General features: G+C 42.8%; 1 protein-coding gene across 7 annotated transcripts in view; it reads right to left on the bottom strand.

Annotated features, from left to right (window-relative positions):
• The window catches only part of KIZ (kizuna centrosomal protein), a 78,893-nt gene extending 62,851 nt beyond the window's left edge, over window positions 1-16,042 (bottom strand). For 2 of the 7 annotated variants that reach the window (XM_014962479.1, XM_014962483.1), the window contains exons 1-4: window positions 15,912-16,042; window positions 8,447-8,509; window positions 6,117-6,270; window positions 899-994 (exon numbers count right to left, since the gene is read on the bottom strand). In XM_014962479.1, the coding sequence (XP_014817965.1) occupies window positions 899-994; window positions 6,117-6,270; window positions 8,447-8,509; window positions 15,912-16,006 (408 nt within the window). In that variant the 5' untranslated portion in view covers window positions 16,007-16,042. Of the gene's footprint in view, window positions 1-898; window positions 995-4,593; window positions 6,271-8,422; window positions 8,510-9,477; window positions 9,550-10,596; window positions 10,718-15,911 lie in introns of those variants that run through there. The other 5 variants (XM_014962480.1, XM_014962484.1, XM_014962482.1 and 2 more) reach the window with 5 other exon arrangements.
• Between the last annotated feature and the right edge of the window lie 9,304 nt (window positions 16,043-25,346).

The raw sequence follows: 25,346 nt of genomic DNA, 5'->3' as shown, positions 1-25,346 counted from the left end.
TATAGGGCAAACTAGAAAGTCTTTTAGTAAAGTAGCAGTTGATTCTTCTATCAATCTGCAGCACACATACTCTTCCAAGGAATGCATTAAATATGAAAATCATATCCCGTTATCATCTGTTTCCAGCTTTCAGCCCAGTAAGCTTTTCTTAATGAATGCTGTAGCCTAAGGGACAAGCATGCTGTTGGCTTCTCTGAATAATGGAGTGATGCTACCATTTTTGCTTATTACAATATCGACTAGCTGAGGGGGTTTCACACATAGTCACAAGTGACTACTCTTGCCAGCATGCTCCAAGTTATTACAAGATGTTTTTAGACATTTCATCTAAAAGAGCTTTACTGCTTTTAGTGAAGAAAACAGCCATGGTCTTGAACTGTATCATTTATATGGAGATAGGAGGAGGGATTAGAAGCCTGCATTACTGCAGATATATAGCGGAATATATTTAAGTATTCCTTGTCAGTCTTTTTGTCTGTTACTTAGATATGCAATCTCTTTTTGCTTCTTCTGAGAAAAAGGTCAAAACGCACAAAATTATAAATACACCATATGAATCAACTGCTGCATTTAAAAAAAAATAAATATATCATTCATTAAGAATATTTCCTCCTCGGTCAAGACCATTTTCACACTATTTGGCATAGGAATTATAAAAAGCAGCATGAAGATGAATATAACCAGAGTTCTCCCCGCTTTTTAATTCTAGTTCTTTGGTTGAAATAATTGCACTTTTTTTTCCCCAGATTATTCTACTTCACTCAGGCACTAAACAGTATTTCATACTACAACTGCCACAAGGAAAAAAATCCCCACACGAGGACTGCTTAGCAATGCCTGCCTCCTCACGCAGCACAAAGCAATAAACCACATTCCCCCCACACTTCTCCTGCATTACCTGCATTATCCTGTGCTCCTCGGCCTCGTCACCTTCTGCCAACAAGTCACCCTCTTGAAGGGGTAACACACTTTTCAGTTCTGTTCCGTACCATGCCTAAACGGGGAACAAATCCATTACATAAAATTGAAAGCCAAAAAAAGCCCCCCATCACCAATCAACAAATACTTTGCAAATCGTGCACTTTTAAATATAATGTCCCAGCAGCATTTTTCACTTCGACTATATTTAAAAAGCCAGAGATCCCATTTTCTCCTAATTTTTCTGCTTCCCTGAACAAATGACATGGCCTGTACACAATCTTCTGCAGGTTTTTAATACATATTTATTTATTCATGTAATTTAGACTCCTACAAAATACTAATAACTTGTTGACTCAAATTTATCTCATCCCAACTAGTATTTGTAAGGCTAAATTATTTCTGCTGTATCCAGACAATGACTCTGCTGCTTTTGGATGAAACGAGCTTTAGAATTTGTTTTTGCTTTACATACATCATTGAGCTATTAGAAGGAAAAATATATGGCAGATGTTAGAAGGAGCAACCCAGCATGAAAGGCAACTTGCTGTAGTGTTACTAACAAACAACTGCATAAACCATCTTCACCTCCACTACATTGTTTAATTGACCAAATGTAATGCATTCATAGTAGGACTACTGCTTAAAAGCCAAGCACATGCAGCACCTATAATTAATCCTGTTTGTTAGTAATTGTAAACCCCAATAACAAGTTACATCGGCCCTGAATGAAAGCACTTCAATACCTATTCTGCATCAGGTAATATGCATGAAAATAAATCTTTAAAACAATTAACTTAACCAGCTCTGCACTTCACTCCAACGGTGCATTTAACAAGTCTGCTATTTCCCAGGTAATAGAAGCTGTTCATAAAATTGTAAACGTGAAATTTTAAGAAACAAAAAACTGACCACATTAGAATTAAAGATGCTCAAAATAAACTCAAATATAACTACTGGATTTCCCTGAAAGCTTGAGTGAATCTACTTATACTCCCCAAAATTACTGAACAAATTGCAGACAGAGAAAGACACAGAAATAAAGTGAATCTTCCAGAAACAAAAGAAGTTTGTCAGCTACATAATAAACTGTGGACATAGTTATGATAAAGCAGTCCTAAAGGGCATTCTCTCTCTATGGAAAAAAAATAAAAAGCAATAATTTCTGTGTACTTCCACGATAGATTAAATGATTACATGCTCCATAATTCTTATGCAATCCCCAACAAGGGGGCTTTTCATAACTGTAGCATAAAGGATATGTAATCTGTGCTTTGTTCAACAGCTCAGAAAAAATAAATAAGCCTAACCTGGCAAAAATAAAATGGATGGCATAGAAACATCAAAATGGAAGCAATGAATGAAAACACTGCAGGCAGGTCCACCCATGGCACAACTGTGACTCGCATCAGTATGTTGTAACAACTTCCCACTACTTAAACTGGTGTGCGTTAGGGTTGCTCAGAAAAAAAATAAAATTCTTAAAAACAGGGTAAACCTAGCATCACAACGTAACCCCTACCACCACCCCCAGATCACCAGCTCTTTATGCTGCAGTCAAGGAGAGCACGTCCCAAACGGGAGATGGACGTGCAAACCTACTGGCGTTTCGGAGGGAGTGTTAATCAACACAAACAGGTCTCATCACCCCATCTCAAACACCAGACATGAAAATCTTCCACCTGAGCAGAGAAAAGCAAAGATTGGGGCTATTTACTTTCATATGAAAGACGGAAGGCAGAGCTAATACATTGCAAGTTACAGCTAACACAGGGAGAGTTGTTTGGGGCCAGCCAGCCATTGCTGTTCTTAATAAAGACACACAGACTTTCAATAAAATCAAAGACAACTGATTGAAAAACAATTAAAATGGGGAGGGGGGGGGGGAGATGTCGGTTGTTTAGGGTTTTTTTTTTTGCCATAGTACATAAGCTTTTGGGGGGGGGGGGGGGGGGGAGATGTCGGTTGTTTAGGGTTTTTTTTTTTGCCATAGTACATAAGCTTTTTGTCAAATCAGTACAACACAAGGATTCAAAAAGGACTACATACTGCATTAACACCCATAGTTAAAATCCAGCAGAGGTTTTTGGAAAGGACAACAGCTCACATCTACTGAAAGGAAGGAACTTTTCCAACATAAGAACTGCATAAAAACGCTCTTTTGCCCTTTACTCGGATGCACCTAATGAAAGTCAAACTAGATGGGAGGGGAGGGGGGAATGACACCAAAGTACATTGCTGCTTAGACAGCCCTGCTTCAGACTGACTTCCCAGCACAGTGTTTCTAGAGCATATGAAGACAAATTTAAAAAAAAAAAACATTTTAAAGTAATATTTGCTTGTTTTTGAACTTACACATCTTACACTTTTTCCCCTTCCACTCCCCATGTTGCAGCCTGACTCTTTTCTCCCTTTAGCTTTTTTTTTTTTTTATTTTCAGAAGTGCTCATGTATTTCTTTTCACATACTTGGAATAGATACTTGCTGTATCTGAGCCCCTCTGCCGCCCCACATTTTCCTTTCATTCCTGTACCACTGTCATCCAGGGATGCTGCTGCACATTCACATTTTCAGGAATACGGATCCAGGCTTTATGGACACCTCCTTTTAAGAGGATCACAGTTTTACTGTCTCCAATCAAGCTGTGTGTACCCCTGAAGAAGGTGAGGAAAACAGTATCCTCCAAAAAACACCGCTCCTGTTTTAATTCAAACTGCATTTCAGAGACGTAAAGAACAATCACAACTGAGTTCTAGGCAGCCACACAAAAATAAGCACCCAGTACCACATCACAGGGGCTTAAAATACCTCAACTAATTTGTTTCCCTCCCTCCTTTCTTCCAGCAGGTTAAAAAAAGGGGAGTGGCAGAGGGAGAGAAATAACCCCTGCCAAATATTTCTGAAAAAACACTACTGCTCTGAGAAAGTAGATATAAACACATTGCCTTTTCAGTTTTTAACTCCTCGAAAATCTGACTGCACATATTAGTGGCATAATCACATCACAATTTTATTTGTTTAGATCTGAGATCATTACTAATCTAAAATCACTTTGCAACTCCCAAACTGTTCTTCAGTGAACGGCAAGACAACATATTAATAACATGATTCAAAAATCCTCAGAGCTTAGCTGTTTCTTCTACTAGCCCATTAAATTGAAAGTACTTCAGTCACCAGGTATGATACAAAAATCCTGCCTATTTTATAACCGTAAATACAGATCCTGATCAAGTTTGTTTCAAACATTACTATAAGACATGCAGAAATCTCTTCACTAATATAAAAGAGTTTCATCTTATTTCTGCGCTAATTATAAGGGGAAGACCAATGTAACTATTCAACCTACAAGCAGCATTAATGACACATAACCATAAGGAAAATACTGAAGCCATTTACCCCAACAGGGCTAAACAGGAAAAAGCAAAAAGTCTATTCACGTTTGCAAATGCGCGTCTAAAAGACTGGAAAATTAAGAGAATCATCAAATTTTACTTCAGCATGAAAAAAGCCATCCTAGCAATCCAGGTCTAGTAGTAAATGATTTTCTTATCTCAACACAAATGAAATTACTATAATGTAATCCACATTACAGGATAGTAATGAAGAAGAAGAATCCACACGATTCTTTATTTCTCCCATAGTATTTTAAGATATTGAGGTAGATTGATTACATACTGGAGGTACAGAAATCCCCATTTCATTATCAGCTCCAGTCATCATGAGGAGAGATATTCCCACAGGGGCTTGCCAGAAGACAGATACTTTCCTCCAAAAAGAAAACACCGTAGAGTCAAGCTGACTGTTGACAACTGTTTCTGCAATGAGAATTGCAGACCAAAGCTACTGTAACAGGCAGAACAGACAGCAGAGGGTGGCTAATGTGGTTGTTGAATGGTCACTTTCATTTGTCTTCACAAGAGCTTTTATTCTTTCTTTTTAAAATGCATGACCATGCATGTTTTCTACCTGTTGTGGTAACTTTTAAGAAATTAGTCATTTAAAACCAGAACAGGCATCTATTAGTTCAACAGCCTCTTTCAGAAGGATAATTCATCCCAGCATGAGCTCTCAAACTGATGACATTCAATGAAGTCAGTAAGAAGACCCTTTTACTATTGTAGACCTTTGAGCTGACAGCAGTCAAGGCTATGAGCGGAGAAAGGAAAAGCAGCACATTTGCAGTCATCTTGGGTAACAAAGGTGCTACAAAGACAACAGCAAGAAGTATATTCTATTGGGTACTGGCTCTTTTAAAAGTGGTCATTTAGTACTCCTTCCATGTCAGTTTTGATGCACAACTCAAGTATACAATGTGATGAAACGCTCTCTAGGCTTTACTTCACCAGCCCAGAAGGCTGGTAAGAGAAGTTCAAAACTTCCAACTCTGAAGGTACATGAATAAAATATCTCTGTGTACATGCAAAAAATGTTACCAAAAGCAAAGACCTGAGTGATGCAACAGGATGCTGGAGGAAGTAGTTTATTCTCTTACCACTGTTCAAGTATTGCTAGTTGACTGTTTAGTAATAAACCTGATTGTGTCCTCATTTTAGCTCAGCTTTAGTACAGGCAGCTCACACACAATTATCTGTTGCAACAGAAGTTACTTACTGCTAATGAAGACAGAGCAATAAGCATGGGCAAGACTAATGATGGCTACTCAGGGTGTTCATACCAGCAAAATGAAAAATGCATCCTGAAACAAACCTCCCACGAAAATGTATTTAGGCATTTTTAAGTAATAAAAGCCTTACAAAAATACAGTTTTATAACAAAGTCTTTATGAAACTATTTCAACTCATTTTTTTTTGCTAACCTAGATAACACTGATTAATTATCTTATCACTAATACTCCAAAGACATGATCCATTTATGCATTTTTTTTGATCTCAGTTCTCCCTCACTTCCAAGAGACTCAGAAGCACAGAACATTTTACTATAGACCAAAGGCAGAGTTCTGAGCAGCACTGCTGACTACCTCTGCAGCTACAGTAGGATCTATTAGATCACAGATTTGCAGAGTTTGGGTTCCTTTCAAATTCCCAAACATTAGCACTTTAAGCACTCCAAAACATATGATGAGGTTTCAGTAGCATCTGAAGTCTTGATGTGCATAATATTCAAACAAAACCAGTGTAGCAACCCTGTAATAACAGCAAACACTAACGTATTAGGTTAGGTCTTAATAAAGTTACTTCCATCTTCTGAATCATCTCTGAACTTGAAATCTTCATATGAGCTTCAAATTGGTCGAATTCCTTTAAAAAGGTCTGGTTTCGCAGAAGAGCTCCTCTTTGTCGTTCATCTATTTCTTTCAAGTATTTTTTCAGCTTCATGTATTTTACTTTCATTCTACAGGGGAAAAAGAAACTGTGTTTAACAGAGTATGAAAATAAAACCAACACACCTGATACAATAACTTTTCTTCACTTATGTAGAAGGTGCTCCCCCAGCCCCACAAAAAGGAGTAGATACATTCTTCTGCACATTGCCCAAAGCTACAGAATCACAGAATCCCATGGGGTTGGAAGGGACCTCTGGAGATCATCCAGTCCAAGCCCCTGCCACAGCAGCTCAAAACAGCGCAGGTTGCACAGGAACATGTCCAGGTGGGGTTTGAATGTCTCCAGAGAAGGAGACTCCACCCCCTCCCTGGGCAGCCTCTGCCAGGGCTCTGCCACCCTCACAGGAAAGAAGTTCCTCCTCATCTTTAGGTGGAACTTCTTATGGTCAAGTTGGTGCCCCATTGTCCTATCCCTGGGCACCACTGAAAAAAAGACCGGCCCCATCCTCGACTCTACCACTGAAAAAAGACTGGCCCCATCCTCGACTCTCTCCCTTGAAGTATTTATAAGCATTGATCAGATCCCCCCTCAGCCTTCTCTTCTCCAGACTAAAAAGACCCAAGTCCCTCAGCCTCTCCTCCTAAGGGAGATGCTCCAGGCCCCTCATCATCTTTGTAGCCCTCTGCTGTCCCCTCTCCACCAGTTCCCTGTCCTTCTGGAACTGGGGAGCCCAGAACTGGTCCCAGTGCTCCAGATGGGGCCTCCCCAGGGCAGAGCAGAGGGGCAGGATGACCTCCCTCCACCTGCTGGTCCCACTCTTCCTGATGCCCCCCAGGATGCCATTGGCCTTCTTGGCCACAAGGGCCCATTGCTGGCTCACGGTCATCCTATTGTCCACCAGGACTCCTAGGTCTTTCTCCTCAGAGCTGCTCTCCAGCAGGTCACCCCCAACCTGTCCTGTTATTTCTCCTACATTATACAACTGACAGGGAGTCTCTTATATGACTTCACATTTAAATAGGGGTTTAGTGCTCAAAAGGATAAGTATATTTAAAAACTCTTGTAATTTTGTTTCAAATGGATTACATTTTAGTCATATCACATTGAAACAAAATGAAAATTGTATTTAGAAGAACATACAAATGGTGACATTAAGGCTGCAGTTTCACAACTGCTTTAAGCCAAACTAAATCCATGCTGCCACCAGAAAAGACATCGCACTTGAAGCCTTTCTTTTTTGTGCCAATGCTATCTGCTATGTGCCACGTGACAAATTAGGCCAAGAGTAATCCAGCTGAAAATCCATCTAAATCAGTTTTTACACACTCAAAAAACCAGATTCCCTTCAGACAGACCTATATTCTTATCTGATGAGAGGGCAGCCACACAAGCGCCAGTGCCAACAAAGAGAAAATGTGAACCAGGGGCCATCAGGAGCATCTTTTGGTCTCTCTCTACCTACAGGTCTACTTAAAACAGTTGTGGAATTGAAACCTAAATCCCCCAAAGCTGCCAATATTTTCAGAGAAATTTCAACTCAAAGACTGTTAGACTAAAAAAAAAAAATCAAATGAAACCACAAAACAAAGTACATGGGATGTTTCCCCACCTGTTCAGGCTTTCTTTTTTTCTTAAATGTATGTCTTTATTTTCTAATTTAAAGACCTTTCAGAAGAGGACTTCCCAAGGGATTGACCGTTATTGCAACTAGTCCTCAGTCCCTTGAGACGAGATAGAAAAATCACCTCTATGAGCTTTACAAAGCACATTTGAGGAAAGGAACATTGGATGAGATGCTTCTCAGCCCTCTTTTGTTGTTGGGTTTTTATGTTATTTTTTCAGACTGTGTATGCATTTTACATTATATTGGTAACACAGAAAAAATACAGGCAGCAAGACCAGAACCTGGAATATCCTTTAGGAATTCCTAAAACTTTCAGACTTTCTATGACCCTAGGGCTTTCTAGGATGAACAGCGATTTTGTAAAAGTTACATAAAACCAGCTTGCATGTTAGTTATTACTAACTACTATAATAAAATTTCAGTATTAATAGAATAAGATCGTTATCACTAAAGTTATTTAATCCATAACTTAGAGATATGAACCTTACATTATACTTAACATTTGAATATACATTTATTGTCATAAGAAAACGTCAAGATAACATTCTGAAAACATCCCATGATATTTAAGTCTTTGTAATTAAAATAAAACAACCTAGAAGAAGCTTTTAAGGCTTACAGGTATACATCAGACCTCATGTATTCCATCAGTTTTCTTTCTAATTCCAGCCTTTTGGCTTCACTGGAAGAAAACAAAGAACATATAGTAAGATAAAACTATTTCACACTTTAAATTGTCAAAACACAAGAAATAAAGCGTTTCACAGAGCATAACCTTTTCAGAGCAGACAGGACATTTTTGCCAGATTGGTAGTCTTACAGACTGATCTGCCAGCCAATCTCAGCACAAAAAACCCCACAACAAACTGGCAGATCAGTCTGTAAGACTACCAATCTCAGCACAAAAAACCCCAAACCAACAAAATCCAAACCTCAAAGCTTTTACAACTTTGCTCCTCCTTGGAACAAGGGCTAGGCTGTTCTGGAAGGAAAAGATGCTTGAACACGTATATATCCACACAATCCAAACTCTCTCCTGGCATACAGACACAATACATTTTATTTAGCAGTTTGAACTTAAAAACAAGTACAGATTTCACAGTTATGCATTAAAGCCAGGTACATCTAGAGATATGCTAGCACTACCTGCCAGAACTTAAAGTGTAACAGGAGATATGCTAGCACTACCTGCCAGAACTTACTAAAGTGTAACAGATATAAGTAGCCACCAAAAATATTTATGGTTGTGAAAATGCTATGGGACCATCTATATCTGCCAAAAGCAATGCAAGGGTATAGGACAATAGGGATGATCAGGCTGCTTAAGAACAAACTCTTGGCTCATCTGCAATTTATTTCAAAGAGAATCTATTTTCAGGAAGAAAAAAAAAAAGGGTAAAGCTGATCTAATTTAATAATTATAAATTGCATCTGAAGATGAGCGGCCATTCCATGAGCAAAGAAAAATTAAAATAATCAGTTGATATAACAGAAGCTTCCAGTACAACCCTGCAACAATCAAAGCAAGTATACCAAGTTGCTTATTAAAAACTAATATCAAATTCCTATTAGCCAGGAAGGCTGAATATATGCAAGTGGTATGGGCAGAGGCATGAGAGTGCATGCACCAGTATGGCCAGGCACGCTTACCTATGGGTTTGGGCACTCCCCTACAAACACATCCAGCTCATAGCCACACACACTTGCCTCCTCCCAGTTGCCCTGCACAGAGGAAAGCAAGGAAAAAAAACCCTTTCTGCTTCTTAGTCTGAGAGATCAAGGCATGCATTTTATCCATCTGATCCTGCCACTGTCTGAAACAAGATTAGGTTTTCATGTCATGTATGCAATTTAAAAGCCACGCTTCATCTGGGATCTCATCCTTTCAATTTCCTTTTACATGACGGACAGCTAAGCAAAAGCAGATTTCAAGATCTTGTTTTTACACTTCTAGAAGTAATTTTCATGACTCAATGAAGAACACTGATATCCTGATGGATGTAAAAGCCGATGGATGTGAACAGCCATTGGCTCCAATCCTATTTCTCACTCTGATACCACAGGTAGCACATCACATTCCCTAGCTCCTCAAAGATTGTTTCCTTTCTACCAGCATGGTTTTTCAGTATCCCATTCATTAGTCTCTGCTACAGCACATGAATATATAAGTATGGTGATCTCAAGGCAAGACAAAGCAGCACAAAAAAACACCAGGTAAGAGCCTCTCAGCATTTGAGTATCATCATTATGGATGCCTAAAATGGTTACTGCACAGCTTGTGGTGTTTTACGACACAGCTCTGTGCAAACACTGAATTAGAGGCAATCAAGACTTTACTTGTAGATTTGCTGCTTGCCCAGGTTCTGGCAAGGCTCTAGCACGGTGTCCGTGTGTCAGTGACAGAAGTGAAGCTTGAAGCAGTACAGGGATCATCCCAGCCACCCCATTGCACTACCACCTCCTTTTTACATGAAAAGACAAAGCTCTCTCCCCGAAACTTTCATTTGTTCACACCATTTTGCATTAGGTTAAAGTGATACAAACAGTTAGGTATCGGCTTTTTCCTCAAATGGGCAAAAATAGCACACTTCAGAACTTTTTAAAGATCCAGGTGGCTCTTTTTCAAACAACCATGAATCTTCAGTCTATAGAGAGCAAGTGTTAGTTCGGGATTTGAGGACAGAATTAAATTCCCTGGTCAGCAACAAGCTCACTCTAATCTCTGGCATTCCACCAGGCATCGATCTCTAGTGATATTTGATCCCTCACCTCCCATTTAAGCCAGCAGGACTAAGATGTCTCAATATTTTTGAGATATCAGGCCTTAGTCTCTTTGTGCTCCGGCTCCGCATCCGTAATGTAGGAATAGCAGTACTACTGCCACGATACCCTGTTGAGATAAGTACATAGAAAATTGTGCAACACTCAGGCACAATGCAATCTTCCCATAAAAGTAAGAAACATTATTTTTTACAGTTGTTTTTCTACGCTAGTCTGGCATTAAATCAACTGTTGAGCACTGAGCTGCATCCACCTTAGCAGCCCGGAGCCTGGCCAGAGCCTGCTCAAGCCTTAGCCCCCTGCACTCATCCCCAGGGGATGCTTAGAGGGGGCCCGTTTAGCATCATCCTCTACAGACAACTGATACCAGCAGATATTTCTGAAACTAATAATCCTACCTGGGTTTACATTCACTGTTCAGGACATCTTACTATTTGTACACGTTTACTGGAAATCGCCCTTAGCGTGAAGCATCTGGCCTCATCATCCGAAAAGCAGAGCTAATTGCAAAGTTAGTCACAGTGTTAAGTGCAGCACTTAACTATATAATTTATTTACTTCATGGCCTTTCTCACCAGCAACCACTGAAGATTAAGTACTGAGTAATCACAACGTGGTCAGGTGTGTATAAAACACAGAAGGTAAACTCTCTGCCCCATTTCACTTATTATCTTAGACACCTCAAACCTAATTCTTTATAATTTTGCACACAACACAGATACCACTGACGTGCATAACGGAGACCTATGCATGCAGTAATTTTTATATTTAGATTGGACAAAGTACCAGCATTAGGAAATAAAATATGGCAAATAAAGTCTAGCATGTTATTTAAGGTACAATTATGGAGCTTTCTTTGCACGAGTCTCAGAAGTTTATTATCCGATGCCTAATTTCTCCAGCACTTCAGAACTTCAGCATTTAAAGAAAAAACATATTTAGGAGAACAGGTGGAAAAGAAGTATTCATGAGAACTCCCTTCTAGTTCACCAGGAGTCAGATGGGGACATAACCAAGCAGCAGCTTCCTCCACCACACTCAAGCTCTTGCACATACCCCTTATTAGTAGTGGCTCCTCATTTGCTTCAGCACAACTGTGAACTGAAAGCAGGACTGCAGTGGGGAATGAAACTGCTGTCAGGTACTTCAGGTCTTAGAACAGGCAATGTGGAATTAGATAAATGCACAATTCCAGAGTGGGACATAAAAAGCTGAAACCCTTCAGTGATATAACAGAAGTTTTTATATCTTTTTAACTTTATAAAGTTTTCTACTTTAAAGAGTTGTTTAGATGAAAGGTATCACTTCAAGAAATTCTGAAGAGACAACTGCCTCTGCAGCACAATTCCCAGAGGCAGCAGAAACATACAACTTGCAGTCCAGCATAAAAATTACTCCTTGTTTGTCAACACCACCAAGTACAAACTCACTCTGATACCACAGGTAGCACATCACATTCCCTAGCTCCTCAAAGATTGTTTCCTTTCTACCAGCATGGTTTTTCAGTATCCCATTCATTAGTCTCTGCTACAGCACATGAATATATAAGTATGGTGATCTCAAGGCAAGACAAAGCAGCACAAAAAAACACCAGGTAAGAGCCTCTCAGCATTTGAGTATCATCATTATGGATGCCTAAAATGGTTACTGCACAGCTTGTGGTGTTTTACGACACAGCTCTGTGCAAACACTGAATTAGAGGCAATCAAGACTTTACTTGTAGATTTGCTGCTTGCCCAGGTTCTGGCAAGGCTCTAGCACGGTGTCCGTGTGTCAGTGACAGAAGTGAAGCTTGAAGCAGTACAGGGATCATCCCAGCCACCCCATTGCACTACCACCTCCTTTTTACATGAAAAAACAAAGCTCTCTCCCTAAAACTTTCATTTGTTCACACCATTTTGCATTAGGTTAAAGTGATACAAACAGTTAGGTATCGGCTTTTTCCTCAAATGGGCAAAAATAGCACACTTCAGAACTTTTTAAAGATCCAGGTGGCTCTTTTTCAAACAACCATGAATCTTCAGTCTATAGAGAGCAAGTGTTAGTTCGGGATTTGAGGACAGAATTAAATTCCCTGGTCAGCAACAAGCTCACTCTAATCTCTGGCATTCCACCAGGCATCGATCTCTAGTGATATTTGATCCCTCACCTCCCATTTAAGCCAGCAGGACTAAGATGTCTCAATATTTTTGAGATATCAGGCCTTAGTCTCTTTGTGCTCCGGCTCCGCATCCGTAATGTAGGAATAGCAGTACTACTGCCATGATACCCTGTTGAGATAAGTACATAGAAAATTGTGCAACACTCAGGCACAATGCAATCTTCCCATAAAAGTAAGAAACATTATTTTTTACAGTTGTTTTTCTACGCTAGTCTGGCATTAAATCAACTGTTGAGCACTGAGCTGCATCCACCTTAGCAGCCCGGAGCCTGGCCAGAGCCTGCTCAAGCCTTAGCCCCCTGCACTCATCCCCAGGGGATGCTTAGAGGGGGCCCGTTTAGCATCATCCTCTACAGACAACTGATACCAGCAGATATTTCTGAAACTAATAATCCTACCTGGGTTTACATTCACTGTTCAGGACATCTTACTATTTGTACACGTTTACTGGAAATCGCCCTTAGCGTGAAGCATCTGGCCTCATCATCCGAAAAGCAGAGCTAATTGCAAAGTTAGTCACAGTGTTAAGTGCAGCACTTAACTATATAATTTATTTACTTCATGGCCTTTCTCACCAGCAACCACTGAAGATTAAGTACTGAGTAATCACAACGTGGTCAGGTGTGTATAAAACACAGAAGGTAAACTCTCTGCCCCATTTCACTTATTATCTTAGACACCTCAAACCTAATTCTTTATAATTTTGCACACAACACAGATACCACTGACGTGCATAACGGAGACCTATGCATGCAGTAATTTTTATATTTAGATTGGACAAAGTACCAGCATTAGGAAATAAAATATGGCAAATAAAGTCTAGCATGTTATTTAAGGTACAATTATGGGGCTTTCTTTGCACGAGTCTCAGAAGTTTATTATCCGATGCCTAATTTCTCCAGCACTTCAGAACCTCAGCATTTAAAGAAAAAACATATTTAGGAGAACAGGTGGAAAAGAAGTATTCATGAGAACTCCCTTCTAGTTCACCACGAGTCAGATGGGGACATAACCAAGCAGCAGCTTCCTCCACCACACTCAAGCTCTTGCACATACCCCTTATTAGTAGTGGCTCCTCATTTGCTTCAGCACAACTGTGAACTGAAAGCAGGACTGCAGTGGGGAATGAAACTGCTGTCAGGTACTTCAGGTCTTAGAACAGGCAATGTGGAATTAGATAAATGCACAATTCCAGAGTGGGACATAAAAAGCTGAAACCCTTCAGTGATATAACAGAAGTTTTTATATCTTTTTAACTTTATAAAGTTTTCTACTTTAAAGAGTTGTTTAGATGAAAGGTATCACTTCAAGAAATTCTGAAGAGACAACTGCCTCTGCAGCACAATTCCCAGAGGCAGCAGAAACATACAACTTGCAGTCCAGCATAAAAATTACTCCTTGTTTGTCAACACCACCAAGTACAAATATATGTTTTATTTTCTATTTTAAAGTACATAAGAGTACCAGGCAGAAAAGGTCTATTTAATTATCACAAGACCTGTTAAGCTGGGTCTCCAAAGGAAACAAAGCTTCTGCAATCATGCTGTCTGTTTGCCTCTAATTACCCTTCCCCAAATAATTCCTGAACCTTTTGGTGCAACTAGATTAGAGAAGCTAATATCTGAAATGTATTATGTTCCCAGAGGTTTCGGAGGAGCTGAAGAAGTCCATTCACGCAGCCTGAGCTCAGCCATAGGCTCAGACAACAGAGAAGCTACAAAAGAGGTGACTAAACTTCATGCAGACCAGGCTCTCGGGAGACACAAGACACATCTACTCCTAACACGGGAGTTATCTGGACATGACAGCACAGTTTAAAGCAACATGCAGTTTAGAATACTCAGATTTTAATCTTCCGTCTCCCTTCGTTTTCTAATGCCACAATTTAGATCAAGTGCCTTCCCTATCTAGGGCTCACATCTTTAATGATTTCTATACAATAAAAATATTCTGTGTTTATCCTTATCCAGCCTTTTAAACAGCAAATTATTCCCGTTTTGTCTGCCAGTGATATTCCAGACCAGAATAGAGTATTAGTGAAGATATATAGAGCATTTGTGTAAAAGCACTATCTATATACAAGTTTAGATTCTCACTGCCATGGTGTTATTATTTCTGCTAATTCTGGATGTTTGAGACACTAGCATGAGACCCAGAAAATCAAAGTCTTCTGTATTAGGCAGAAAACAGGTACTACTTAAAGAGCAACTTCATAACAGTATACTATAAATGATCTCAAGAGACTTCCTCTGGCCAGAAAAAAAAAAAAGTGCTAATTGACACCAATTACTGTAGTTATAGCAGTGAGTAACAGGCCAGGAGCATCGCTAATTGCACACAGCTTCAGAGGAACTGCCTGGTGATTGAGATCCCACAAGCCAAAGCCCCTTCAGAAAGCTTGCATCACCACTCACACTTGCTTTTTTCCTTAAGTCAGAACCCCGTGAAGCATCCATAAATTGGAACACCTCAAGTAACTTTCTTAAAAAGATTAAAAAGATGTCTGTAGGAGAAACATCTGTACATATCCATTCATCAGCTAGCCAGCTCTGAAATACCAGCATCTATATTATCTGCTTGTTTGCTTAAAGTAACAAGTCATTTCTAACTATTACCAGAAGTGCTCAGAGAAGCAGTAACAGGGCTGCAGTGCTTTTAGAAGCCACCCGATAAGCTCATAGAGAAGTCATACAGCACAATGAGCAGGAACATTGAGATCAAGTGTTACTGATAAGCTAGCTTTAAGTACACACACAATATGTAACCGTCTGAAAAAAAAAAAAAGATGATAAAGCAGAAGGAGGTGACGGAAGTGCCCTGTGTGAGACACTGCAGGAGACCCTGCACTATTCCCCCCACCCCCGCAGAAACCCCCCCCGGGGACAACATCCCAAAGCACCCCACAAAACCCAATCCATTTCTCCCGGAGCACAGCTGTCGCATTCCCGGGAAGGCGGGAGTCCGCCTCCCCCGTCCCTCTCAGGTGGGAGACCCTGGGCACAGGGGAGAGCACTCCTCCCCTCCCGGCTGAGGGGAGCCCAGGCCCACCGCGGGGACCCAGGGGGCCTGGCGGGCAGGCCGGGCCCGGCGCGGCCGCTCTCGGGAAAGGGAATGGCGGCAGAGGGGCGTGCGGTCTCCTCACCTGCGGCGGAGGCTCTCCAGGAGGCTGCCGAGCCCCCGGCAGCAGGCGCGGCCGGGTCGGGGGGCACCGGGAGCGGCCGGACCGGGCCCGCTCATGCCGCCCTGTTTACGCCGGTGGCCAGAGCGACGGCTCCCGGCATGCACCGCGACGGCCCCGCCCCGGAAGTCCCCGCCCCCCGCGCGCGTTGCCATGGGGACAGCACCGGGCCGGGGGATGGGACAAAGCCTTGATGGCTTGTTTTTTTAAGCTTTTCAGGCATTTTTAAGCTTTTAATGGCTTAAAAACACGTCCAGAGGGCTAACGAGAGCGTTGCTAGTGGGGGAGACGGTGGGCGTGCAGCTCAGAGCTGTGAGAGGGCTCCCCACCCTTGTGCTGCAAATCTGCAGAGGGAGTTTGGGGACTCTTGAGATGTAAAGCATTGATTCCTAAATTATTACCTCATACGTTCTTATAGTGTGATTCAATCTGTTAATTTAGGCATTGCTACAGCAGCTAAAATGGCTGTTGTGCCCAGTCAAGTCTGCAGGGCCGTGCTGAGGAGAACTGGGCCCAGCCACCTGGGGTGAGGCAGGGATCTCTGTGTCTCTGGAAAAGGGGGAAGAAAGGGACTTTGCAAGAATCACGGAATCACAGAATTGTCAGAGTTGGAAGGGACCTTCTAGGGATCCTCCAGTCCAACTCCTCTGCCAAAGCAGGGTTGCCCAGAGCACATCACTCAGGACGGCATCCACGGGGGCTTGAAGATCTCCAGAGAAGGGGACTCCACACCCCCCCTGGGCAGCCTCTGCCAGGGCTCTGCCACCCTCCCCCCAAAGAAGGTTAATTCCAAAAATAATTGCGAGCTGCTGGATGATTACAATAACAAGGCCCCTCCTTTGGTAGCCTGGTTTGCTGCGTTTATTGTATACCAGAAAAGTAACCAGAAAAATGCAAATGGCTTCTTCCCATTTGTATATAAAGCAATAAAAACTCTCAATTCCTCCTCCTCTGAATCGCCGCTTTCTCTAGTTGGCAAATCCCTGCGGTGTCGTCTCACCAAAATCCATCAGAACAGTGGAAAAAGCCCCACCATCCCTTGAGCGAGTGCTGAACCAGCCCTGACAAACCCTGCGCTTAAATCCTCAGCTGGTAAATGAAGCAGAAAAAGCAAAACACTTTATTTATTTTTTCTTTTTCATTTTCAGATACAAACTTAGATCCTTTTGAAAGGAGGTTGCCGAATTAGCACTTAAATCCCAGGGCCCCAATAGAGAAAGTTAGAATACCGCCGGAGTATTTGAATTTGAGGAGAAGAAATGCCACATCAGTAGGCAAAATTGCGGATAGCTATGAAATGCTTAAGCGCAATTAGAACAGCAATCAGGATACAATTAGTACAAGATCATCATCATAATTACCCTTCATTAGAACTTCTGTCCGAGGACTGCCACATGAAAGCATCAGCTGCGGTTGTGAGGTGGCCGTGGCATGGCTAGGAGATGGCTCCAGCCACGTGCCAGTGCCGGGGGGCTCAGGGGGGCTCAAGAGCATCAGGACGAGCTTTTGGGCTTGGGGTTCCTCCGCCAGGTTTCGGGCATCATTTGTGTTTTTCAGCACCTTCGGCCTCAAACTCGGATAAACCAAATTTAAATGTAAAGTAAAAAGCTTTGCTGAATTGATGTAGCGGTACTTAGCAGTCCCCAAATTAGCTTCTGTCACTTGAATAACCATCGCTGCTGTCTGGCTTAGCCTTCGCATGTCTGCTATAAATAAATGGCTCAATAAGATATGGAAGGCTTTAGCTCATGTAAGAGCTTACCTACTCAAGAAAACACACAGGCAAAGGATTTGCAGATTTGGGAGCCTTTTATTATTGAATTCACATAAAACGCACTCAAAATAGGAGCCGTACTGTTCTCTCTCACTCTGTTTATTGAAAGCAAAGACGTGTTGTGGAGGCGTTCATCACGGCACGAGTTCACGTCTTCGTGAGAACTGACAGGTGAAATCTTGGTCAGAGCTTGTTGAAATTTCCAAAGCTGCTCATTTTTTTCCCCCACATCCTGACTTTGCAACCCGGGTCCACCATGGTTTGCCCTTTGCTTTAAAAATACATAGTGGGGGGGGAAAAATGGTGCTTTGGCATCTCAGCTGCGGACACAAACCCCTGCTCTCCGTGAAGTTACTTGTAGTACTGAGACTTCTCTGGAGCCTTTGTATCAGCATCATGTTCCTGCTCACTCATGGGGGCAAACAAAATGGAAATAAAAAGGTTTTCATGGTTGCTTCATAGTTGAATTGCTTTTTTTTCCCCCCAGAGGGTCCCCTCGTAACAGCTCTCATTGCTAATACCTCCCTCTGAATAAATGGTCTCCTCTTTGACACCCAGGTGAGAAACTAAAAACTTGTTATTTCAGAATGTCAGCCGTGAACCTCGCTCTGTCGGGCTGACATGGATTTTGAATGCATCGCTGATTGTCAGCGCAGGAAACTGTTGAATGCTGCATGGCGTTTGAACAAGAAAACACTTTCATATACTACAAATTTGTTATATTTCAAAACAGGCGAAGAATCTGGCTTTCTTAAGCCTATTCCAGCGACACACCAGGTTTGGTTCTGGAAGACTAAGCGGCTTTTGAAAAATATTTGTGCTTGCTAAAATAATATCAGAAACTTTCAAACGCTTCTAGTGCTGTCTGAAATTATGAGCGTACATTATATTTACTCACTGGAAAAACCTTATTCCCAAACTGAGATTTCCAGGTTTCAGTTGGAGGGGGGTTGATCTCCACCTGACAGCTCAGCGCAGGAGCTGACATTCATAGGACTGCAGGGTTTATTTCTTCAGTGAGCCTTTCCGACCCTGATAGTTTTGTTGGATTTTTTGGTTGGTTTGTTGTTGGGTTTTTTTTAAGTTATGGAGTGCTTGTGAGGGGCAGGGGGCTCGAGGGTGCTCAGTTGCCCAGGAGCTGCTCAGGAGGAGGTGGGCTGCTCAACATCTCCTGGAGAGGCTGCCTGCTCCCACGGCATCTCTTGCTCCAAACAAACCTCTGAGCTGGGGAAAAGGGGCAAGGGATGGGCAGAGGGTCCTTAAATTGAGAAGATGGTGGCAAAAAGGTCCCCGTGGAAAAGAGAGAGCAGGAGGGGGTGAGGGGGACAGGTAAAGGCTGCCAGGGATGGTGCTGACCCAGCCTCAGCAGTCCCAGCGCTGCGGGCAGTAGGAAGGAGAGGGAAAAACGTAGAAGGAAAGCCAAAGTAGAAGAAAGAAAAACAGGCAGGGTTAAACACTCTGATGTTTTATTACACACCAAAAAAAAAAAGGAAATAAGGGGGCTTAGCCTGGTCCCCCCAGTACGCTTTCATTTTGTTCCTCTGGCCTCTGTGTTCCTTGTCTCAGTGCAGGGTGTGTGCTCACCCTCTGCAGCCCCAGGACTGACACTGATGGGTTCATAATTGACTCCAGAATAATCTTATTACTCACATCCCTGATAACTAACATCAGTTCCCCGTCCCTGAAAGCCTACAAAGAGGAGTGTTTTGTTTGTGTTCTCCCTTCAGTACTTAACACTTCTTTTAGATTGTTTTAATTTAATTTTAATGTAATCTGATAAGAGCTGTAAAACTGTCAAAGAAATCTGTCTCCTTCTGTCTTACTAAATGCACTTTGAATGAAATTATGGTGGTTTTTTTTTTTTTTCCCCCCCAATAGTTGTCAAACAAAAGTATCTCTTGATTCAAATGCTGGGATTGATGTGCACTAATCTTAACAGCTTTAGACGCTCTTTCTAATTTAGGGAGGAAACCATGTGTGCTTTTTAGCATCCTGCTTTCCTCTGGAGAGGTGACAGCGTCCCGCAAGGTGCAGAATTTGCCTCATCGTGATGAGCATCTGGCCACGGGGTGCTCACCTGCAGGAGGAGAACGGGATGAAAGAAAGAGAAGGAAGTGAAAAAGAATCTGTCTTCTTTGTAGGGGAACAAAATGGGGTGAGGGGCAGAAAAAGCATGTCTCCAGAGAGAGATAGTGTTGCTCCCCTACAGTGAAAGGCTCATGGGCCAAGGCATCACCGTGCTGGACCTGGCACCACCTCGGTGATGTCTGCAGGGCATTTTTTGTTTGTTTTTTTTTTTTGTCCTACTTGTCTCTTACGTGCTCCATGTTTTTTTCTTCACAGGTGCTACAGATTATATGTTTCACCCTTCACCCTCTCCCCTCTCGGTGGCCCTGGACTACATCTATCAGAGATGGCTGTCATGGGGCTTGCCGGTTTTCCTTGAGCGATGGATCCAGGCACGTGCCTCTGATGGAAAGCCAGGAAAGGGAGGGAATGCCACTCGGTCCAGAAAAGATTGGGGAATTGTTGCTGTCCTTGCGTAAGATGTCTCGGGACAAAGCCTCCCCATACCCCCTCCCCGGCACCGCTGCCCTGACTATAATGATGAGCTTTTAAGGGCCCTCTCTGATTTTAGCTGAGTTTCACTTAACACGAGAAATACAAATATTGCTTGACAACCTCTGGCATAGAATAAACCCCGACTGCAAAAACATTATAGAGAAATCATTGGTTAAAACTGAAAGGGACAATTAGCTGCAAGCGCCCACGTATCCAGCAGACACACAGATGAGATATGAGAGAGCCTGAACGTTTCATTGCCACCATTTTGCTATTTCTGCCAAAACACTGCAGGCTGGGGAAAGGGATTTGCAGAAACACAGCCTGTGATGTCTTGGCAAGAGGTTTTTCCTCTCTGTGCTTATTTGATTTCTGAGAGCGACCGTACATCTCGCTTGAGCTTGCCCACAAGTCAGGACAGAACTGAATTCATTTTCTGTCTTTCTTTTTTTTTTTTTTTTTCTTTCTCAATTAGATTCATAATACATGCCCTGGTAGCTATGTAAAAGACATACAAAAAATTTACATAATGCCCATATAAGTCTTTTTGTTAATGAATCAAGTCCCAAATGAAGAGCACTAATAACACATTAGTAATCAAAGAGCAAATAACACCAGAGAACATATCTCAGCAGAGCAGTTGTGTGGATCCATTTCCGACTGTCAGTGTCAACGCGAGGAAAGAGTAATTAACATGTTGAATTTAATGTTTAAATTTTAATAAATTTAAATGTAATAAAATGCTTTTATTAAATGTTACAGTTCCTTGAAACCTATTATTACTCGTTTCTGATGCATAAATAGAAAATACATTGTCTTACTGAAGAAGGCAGTTTTTGCTGTTGACAGGACAGGTGAAATGAGTTCCTCCAGCAAGAACTTGTTAACACAGAAGCCAATGATAATGGCTGATTAAATAAAAAACTGAAGAACAAGACTACAGCATTTAAAACTATATGTTTATTAAGAATGTAAGGGCCGTATCCAAAGCCTATTGGCATAATTGAAAAGTCTCTAGTAAAGTCATCATCAATGAATTTTTAATTAATCCTGGAGAATTTAGATACAAGCACATCCGTTGTTTATGGCTCCGTGTTGTTAATGAGCAACAGAAATGCCGTGGCACAGGGAGGGGACCAGTTTAGAGACCGTTTGCCAGGAAGTTCTGCCTCCCCTCCAGCCATCTCAAAGTGCTTTGTGGGTCTCTCGCATGGCATATGAGGATCCAAGACCTGACTCAGGTTTTTCCAAGGCCAAGGATCTGGAGAGGATGTCTGGGAGATTTCAGGTCTCTCTGCTTCCCCAATAATTCAAAGTCACTTCATTTTTCTAAGATGTAGGCACAAGGAATTAACCAGTCTCGACTGAAGTGTCTGCTGTTGTCTGAAGAGGAAAGAGGAGATTGACGGTGTTGAGTTTCCCTGTCCCTGGAGAAATGAGAACTGGTTTCAGACATGCAAGACAAGAGGCTGAATTTGAACAAGACCACTTGCAGCAGAGCGTCCAAAGGCTCGATTCCTGTCTTCTCTGAAATCATCTATGCCTTACTCTCTGGAGCACCCCGTACAACCACAACTTTAATTTCTGTTGCTCAGTCTGAAATGATTCCGATGTATTTCTGTGCAGGAAAGACTACTTTGTGCACTTTTGGGCGATTATGAAATGTCTCTGTTAGGCCTGCAGTAACCAAAAAGACAGCAGGAAGAAGAAGGCAGCTCGAAGACATGTAGCCAAAATCAATCCCACACAAAATCAATCCCCACAGCAGGGAGCATCGCTCCACCGCGCACGAGACACCTCACCCCAACGCGCCGTAGCTTGGTGCCAGGCAGAGACTGCCACACGTTGCAGACCACAACCAGCAAGGGTTCAACTTCAAAACCGTGGGATGGGGAACATCCATCGCGAGGGAGCAAACCTGCCTCCACCAAACTTCCCAAATGAATGAACTGCTCTGTGCCCGTGGGTCTCGCTCCCTGTCCTGCCCCCGCACCCCAAGCACGCAACCGTGTGGTCTCCACGCTGCAGTGAGCCTACAGAGGCAAAAAGTGGAGATTTTTTGCACCCAAACATTTTCCTAGCCACAAAAGTGTCCTACCTCGCCTTCAACGTGTGGTCCTTTGCAACAAGTCAAGACTGTGCCAGGTTTTTGCCAGGATCCTCTTCCTGGAGAACAGCAGCTTGATGGCCACGTTATTCTCAAGTCCCCATCTGCCACCTGTTCCCCATTTCCCACCAGTGAGACGGGCAACACAACCAGGGGTTGGCCAGTCAACTCCACCTCTCTTGGTCTTGCCACTTGCTGCTGCTGGTTTAAAGGACAGATCTATCAGGCTCTTTCATTAGTGTTTTGACAAAAGAGTGGATTAATCTCGTGTACTGACTGAAATACTGAAAAAGTTTTTCTTCTACAAGTCATGAAAAATTAAAGGGAAAATGTAAAATAATCAGGAAATTCTTTTAACTGAATTAGATAATGTTTTCCTTTCAGCTCCGCGTTTTATAGCGATCTGTTTTGAAGAGTTGCTTTCTGCGTTGACAGGGACAAGGCATTTAGACAAGGTAAAAAGCCTGGAAGATCCAAAACCCCAGACTCAAAGAGAGAGCGTCTGGCCTATTGTCTGTTTTGATTAATGAAGCCTTTTGCATAGTGAGATAATATGATGTTTACCGAGCAGGGAATGCTGCTGCACAGCAGAAATATCAGAAGCATGAATAATATTCAATACGATAACGACATCAATAAGCTAATCTATGTATTACTGGATTCGGCTCAAAAATGCCTCAAATGATATTTGTTTATTTCATAATTGTCAGCCACTTTGATGCACTTGTCGGCAGGTTCAACAAGTGCTCCAAGCTACAAGGGTTTGAAACAAAGGGAAGCACTTGGGCAGTTTAGTGCTGTTTGGGGCAAGGGAAATAAGATCCCAGGGCTGTTCCGAACCGGCGGCGCGGGTGAGCGAGATGCTGCTCTTTAGACAGACATTGACAAACAGAAGAGTCTCTTGAGGATCCCTCACTACCCTCAACCCAAATATTTAAACCCTGTTAAAGACGCTTATATTTCAGCAGCAGGGTTTTGCAAGCCATAAATGACTAAACCAGCGAAACAGCAGCGGCAGCACACACGGAAAACAAAAGCCTTCCCGTGAGCTAGAATTTATTTCTGGTCACTATTTGGTCGCTCTCTCCGTTTTATTTTTACTTCTGCCTGAGGTTTGGAGCAGACCTTAGGAAGCGCCGGAGAAGCTGGCTTGTTTTTCAGCAAGTGCTGTCTTGCAGAGCCAGGATGAATTTCACAGGGAGCGCTAACTGTGTGCTGCTTCTCTGAATTCTCTATTTATTTGAAATAGACACAGCATTTTTCGCTTCCTGTCCCAAAGCACCGTGCTGTTTTCCCGTGATTTATTAAGCCTTTCCCCCTCTGTCCTGTGCAGAAGATTGTTCTGGTGATGAATGAAAGGATCCATAGATATAGGCTGTTCATTCGTTTGAAAAGCAGGAGAGCAAGCGTAAGACTATTATATTAATTAAACTGTGTCTGCTCGGAGCTCGGCATCACCGGGACCTGCCCTCTGTGCTCCATTTCGTATATGCAATGGTAAATAAGGTAAAAAAGGAGCCTGAAGCAGAAGCTGGCAAAAAGGCTCGGGAAGAGACAGAAAATCTTCCAACAGTGCATTTAGATAAATTAATTCCAGATCTACTTTTGAGGAACTGCTCGTGTCAGTCGGGTCAGCAGGTGGGATCCGTAAGCAGCAAAAGTCTGGGCAGACTTAGAGGCTCAGGGCTCAAAATAGGGTGCCTGTTTGGGGAGGCACATGCCGTACAGGACCTCTCCAAGGGCAGGACAGGACAGGACGGTAGCCCAGAGGGTGCCCTGTTTCCAGGAGGAGAGGACCAGACAAACCCTGGGGAGGTGGCCTTGAGCATCTGAGCGGGGCCCTCAGCTCCAGCCTGCTGCTGCCCCCCTCCCAGTGCCATGCCCCGACCAACTGGGGCTCTTCCAGAGCCAAGGGCAAGTTCTTTCCCCCCTGGAACCCCCCAGACAATCGCAGCCACCCAGTAAACTTATTAAACGAGCAAACCTTCATCCTCGCTCAATTAATACACGCCGTTCCTTTTTTTTTTTTTTTTTTCCTTCCCCCAGAAGTGCATTTATTTGCTGCTCCCCGAAGTGCCCGGGGACGCACTTGCCAGCCCGACCCTTTCTTTGCGATTCTGCAGCAATATGAGCCCAAATCTGGGCTCCGCACCCCGCACCGGGGCCACACCGGGTGTCCCCCTTAACCCCCCCCCGACCAGTTACAGGGGGAGAAGGGAAAAAAAAAAAAAAAAAAAAAAAGAGGATGGAATAAATAAATATATATATTTATCTATATAAAAGAAGAAGCCCAGCACCTCCAAGCAAGCAACAGAAGGAAAACCCCCTCCACCCGACGCGGGGGGAAGCGATTTTCGGAAGCTGCTGCAAAATTCCCATTCGCCCCTCGGCTCCGGGAGCGCTCGGTCCCCGCTGTCGCCAGGCTGATGACCGAAAAAAAACCCCACCAAACCAAACCACCCCAAAAAACCCAAATGGGCGAAAGAAGGAGCCGAGCAGCCGCCCCGCGCCCCTGGGGCTACCACCGGGGACTCAGGTAGGTCCCGCTCGCTTTTCCTTTTCCTCCTGCTTAACACCTTCATTTGCTTTTTTATTTTCCTTTTTCTTTTCTTTTTTAATTTTTTTCTTTTTGTTCTTTTATTTTTATTTTTTTTAATTTTATTTTTTTTTATTTTTTTCGTTTTCCACCGGTGGTTTCCCTCCAGCCATTTCATTCCTGGTGCCTTTATCATCTCGGCAGCGCGGGCGCGTAACGAACAGCCGAGCCAAAGGAGGCACGCTGGCTCCCATTCTCTCCCGTTCCCAAAATTCGGGTATTATTTCACCAAATTTAGAGGCGAGCGGCATCCCGGGGAAAGGGACGGGGGGGGGTCGCCAAACTCTGACCGGGACCAAAAGTAAAACTACCCAAAACTTCAGGCAGCGACTTACGCCCCCCGAGAACGGGAGGCGGGAG

The sequence above is a fragment of the Calidris pugnax genome, unplaced genomic scaffold (assembly GCF_001431845.1).
Source record: "Calidris pugnax isolate Ruff unplaced genomic scaffold, ASM143184v1 scaffold147, whole genome shotgun sequence".
NCBI lineage: Eukaryota > Metazoa > Chordata > Aves > Charadriiformes > Scolopacidae > Calidris > Calidris pugnax.
This window is presented reverse-complemented; position numbering and strand designations above follow the sequence as displayed.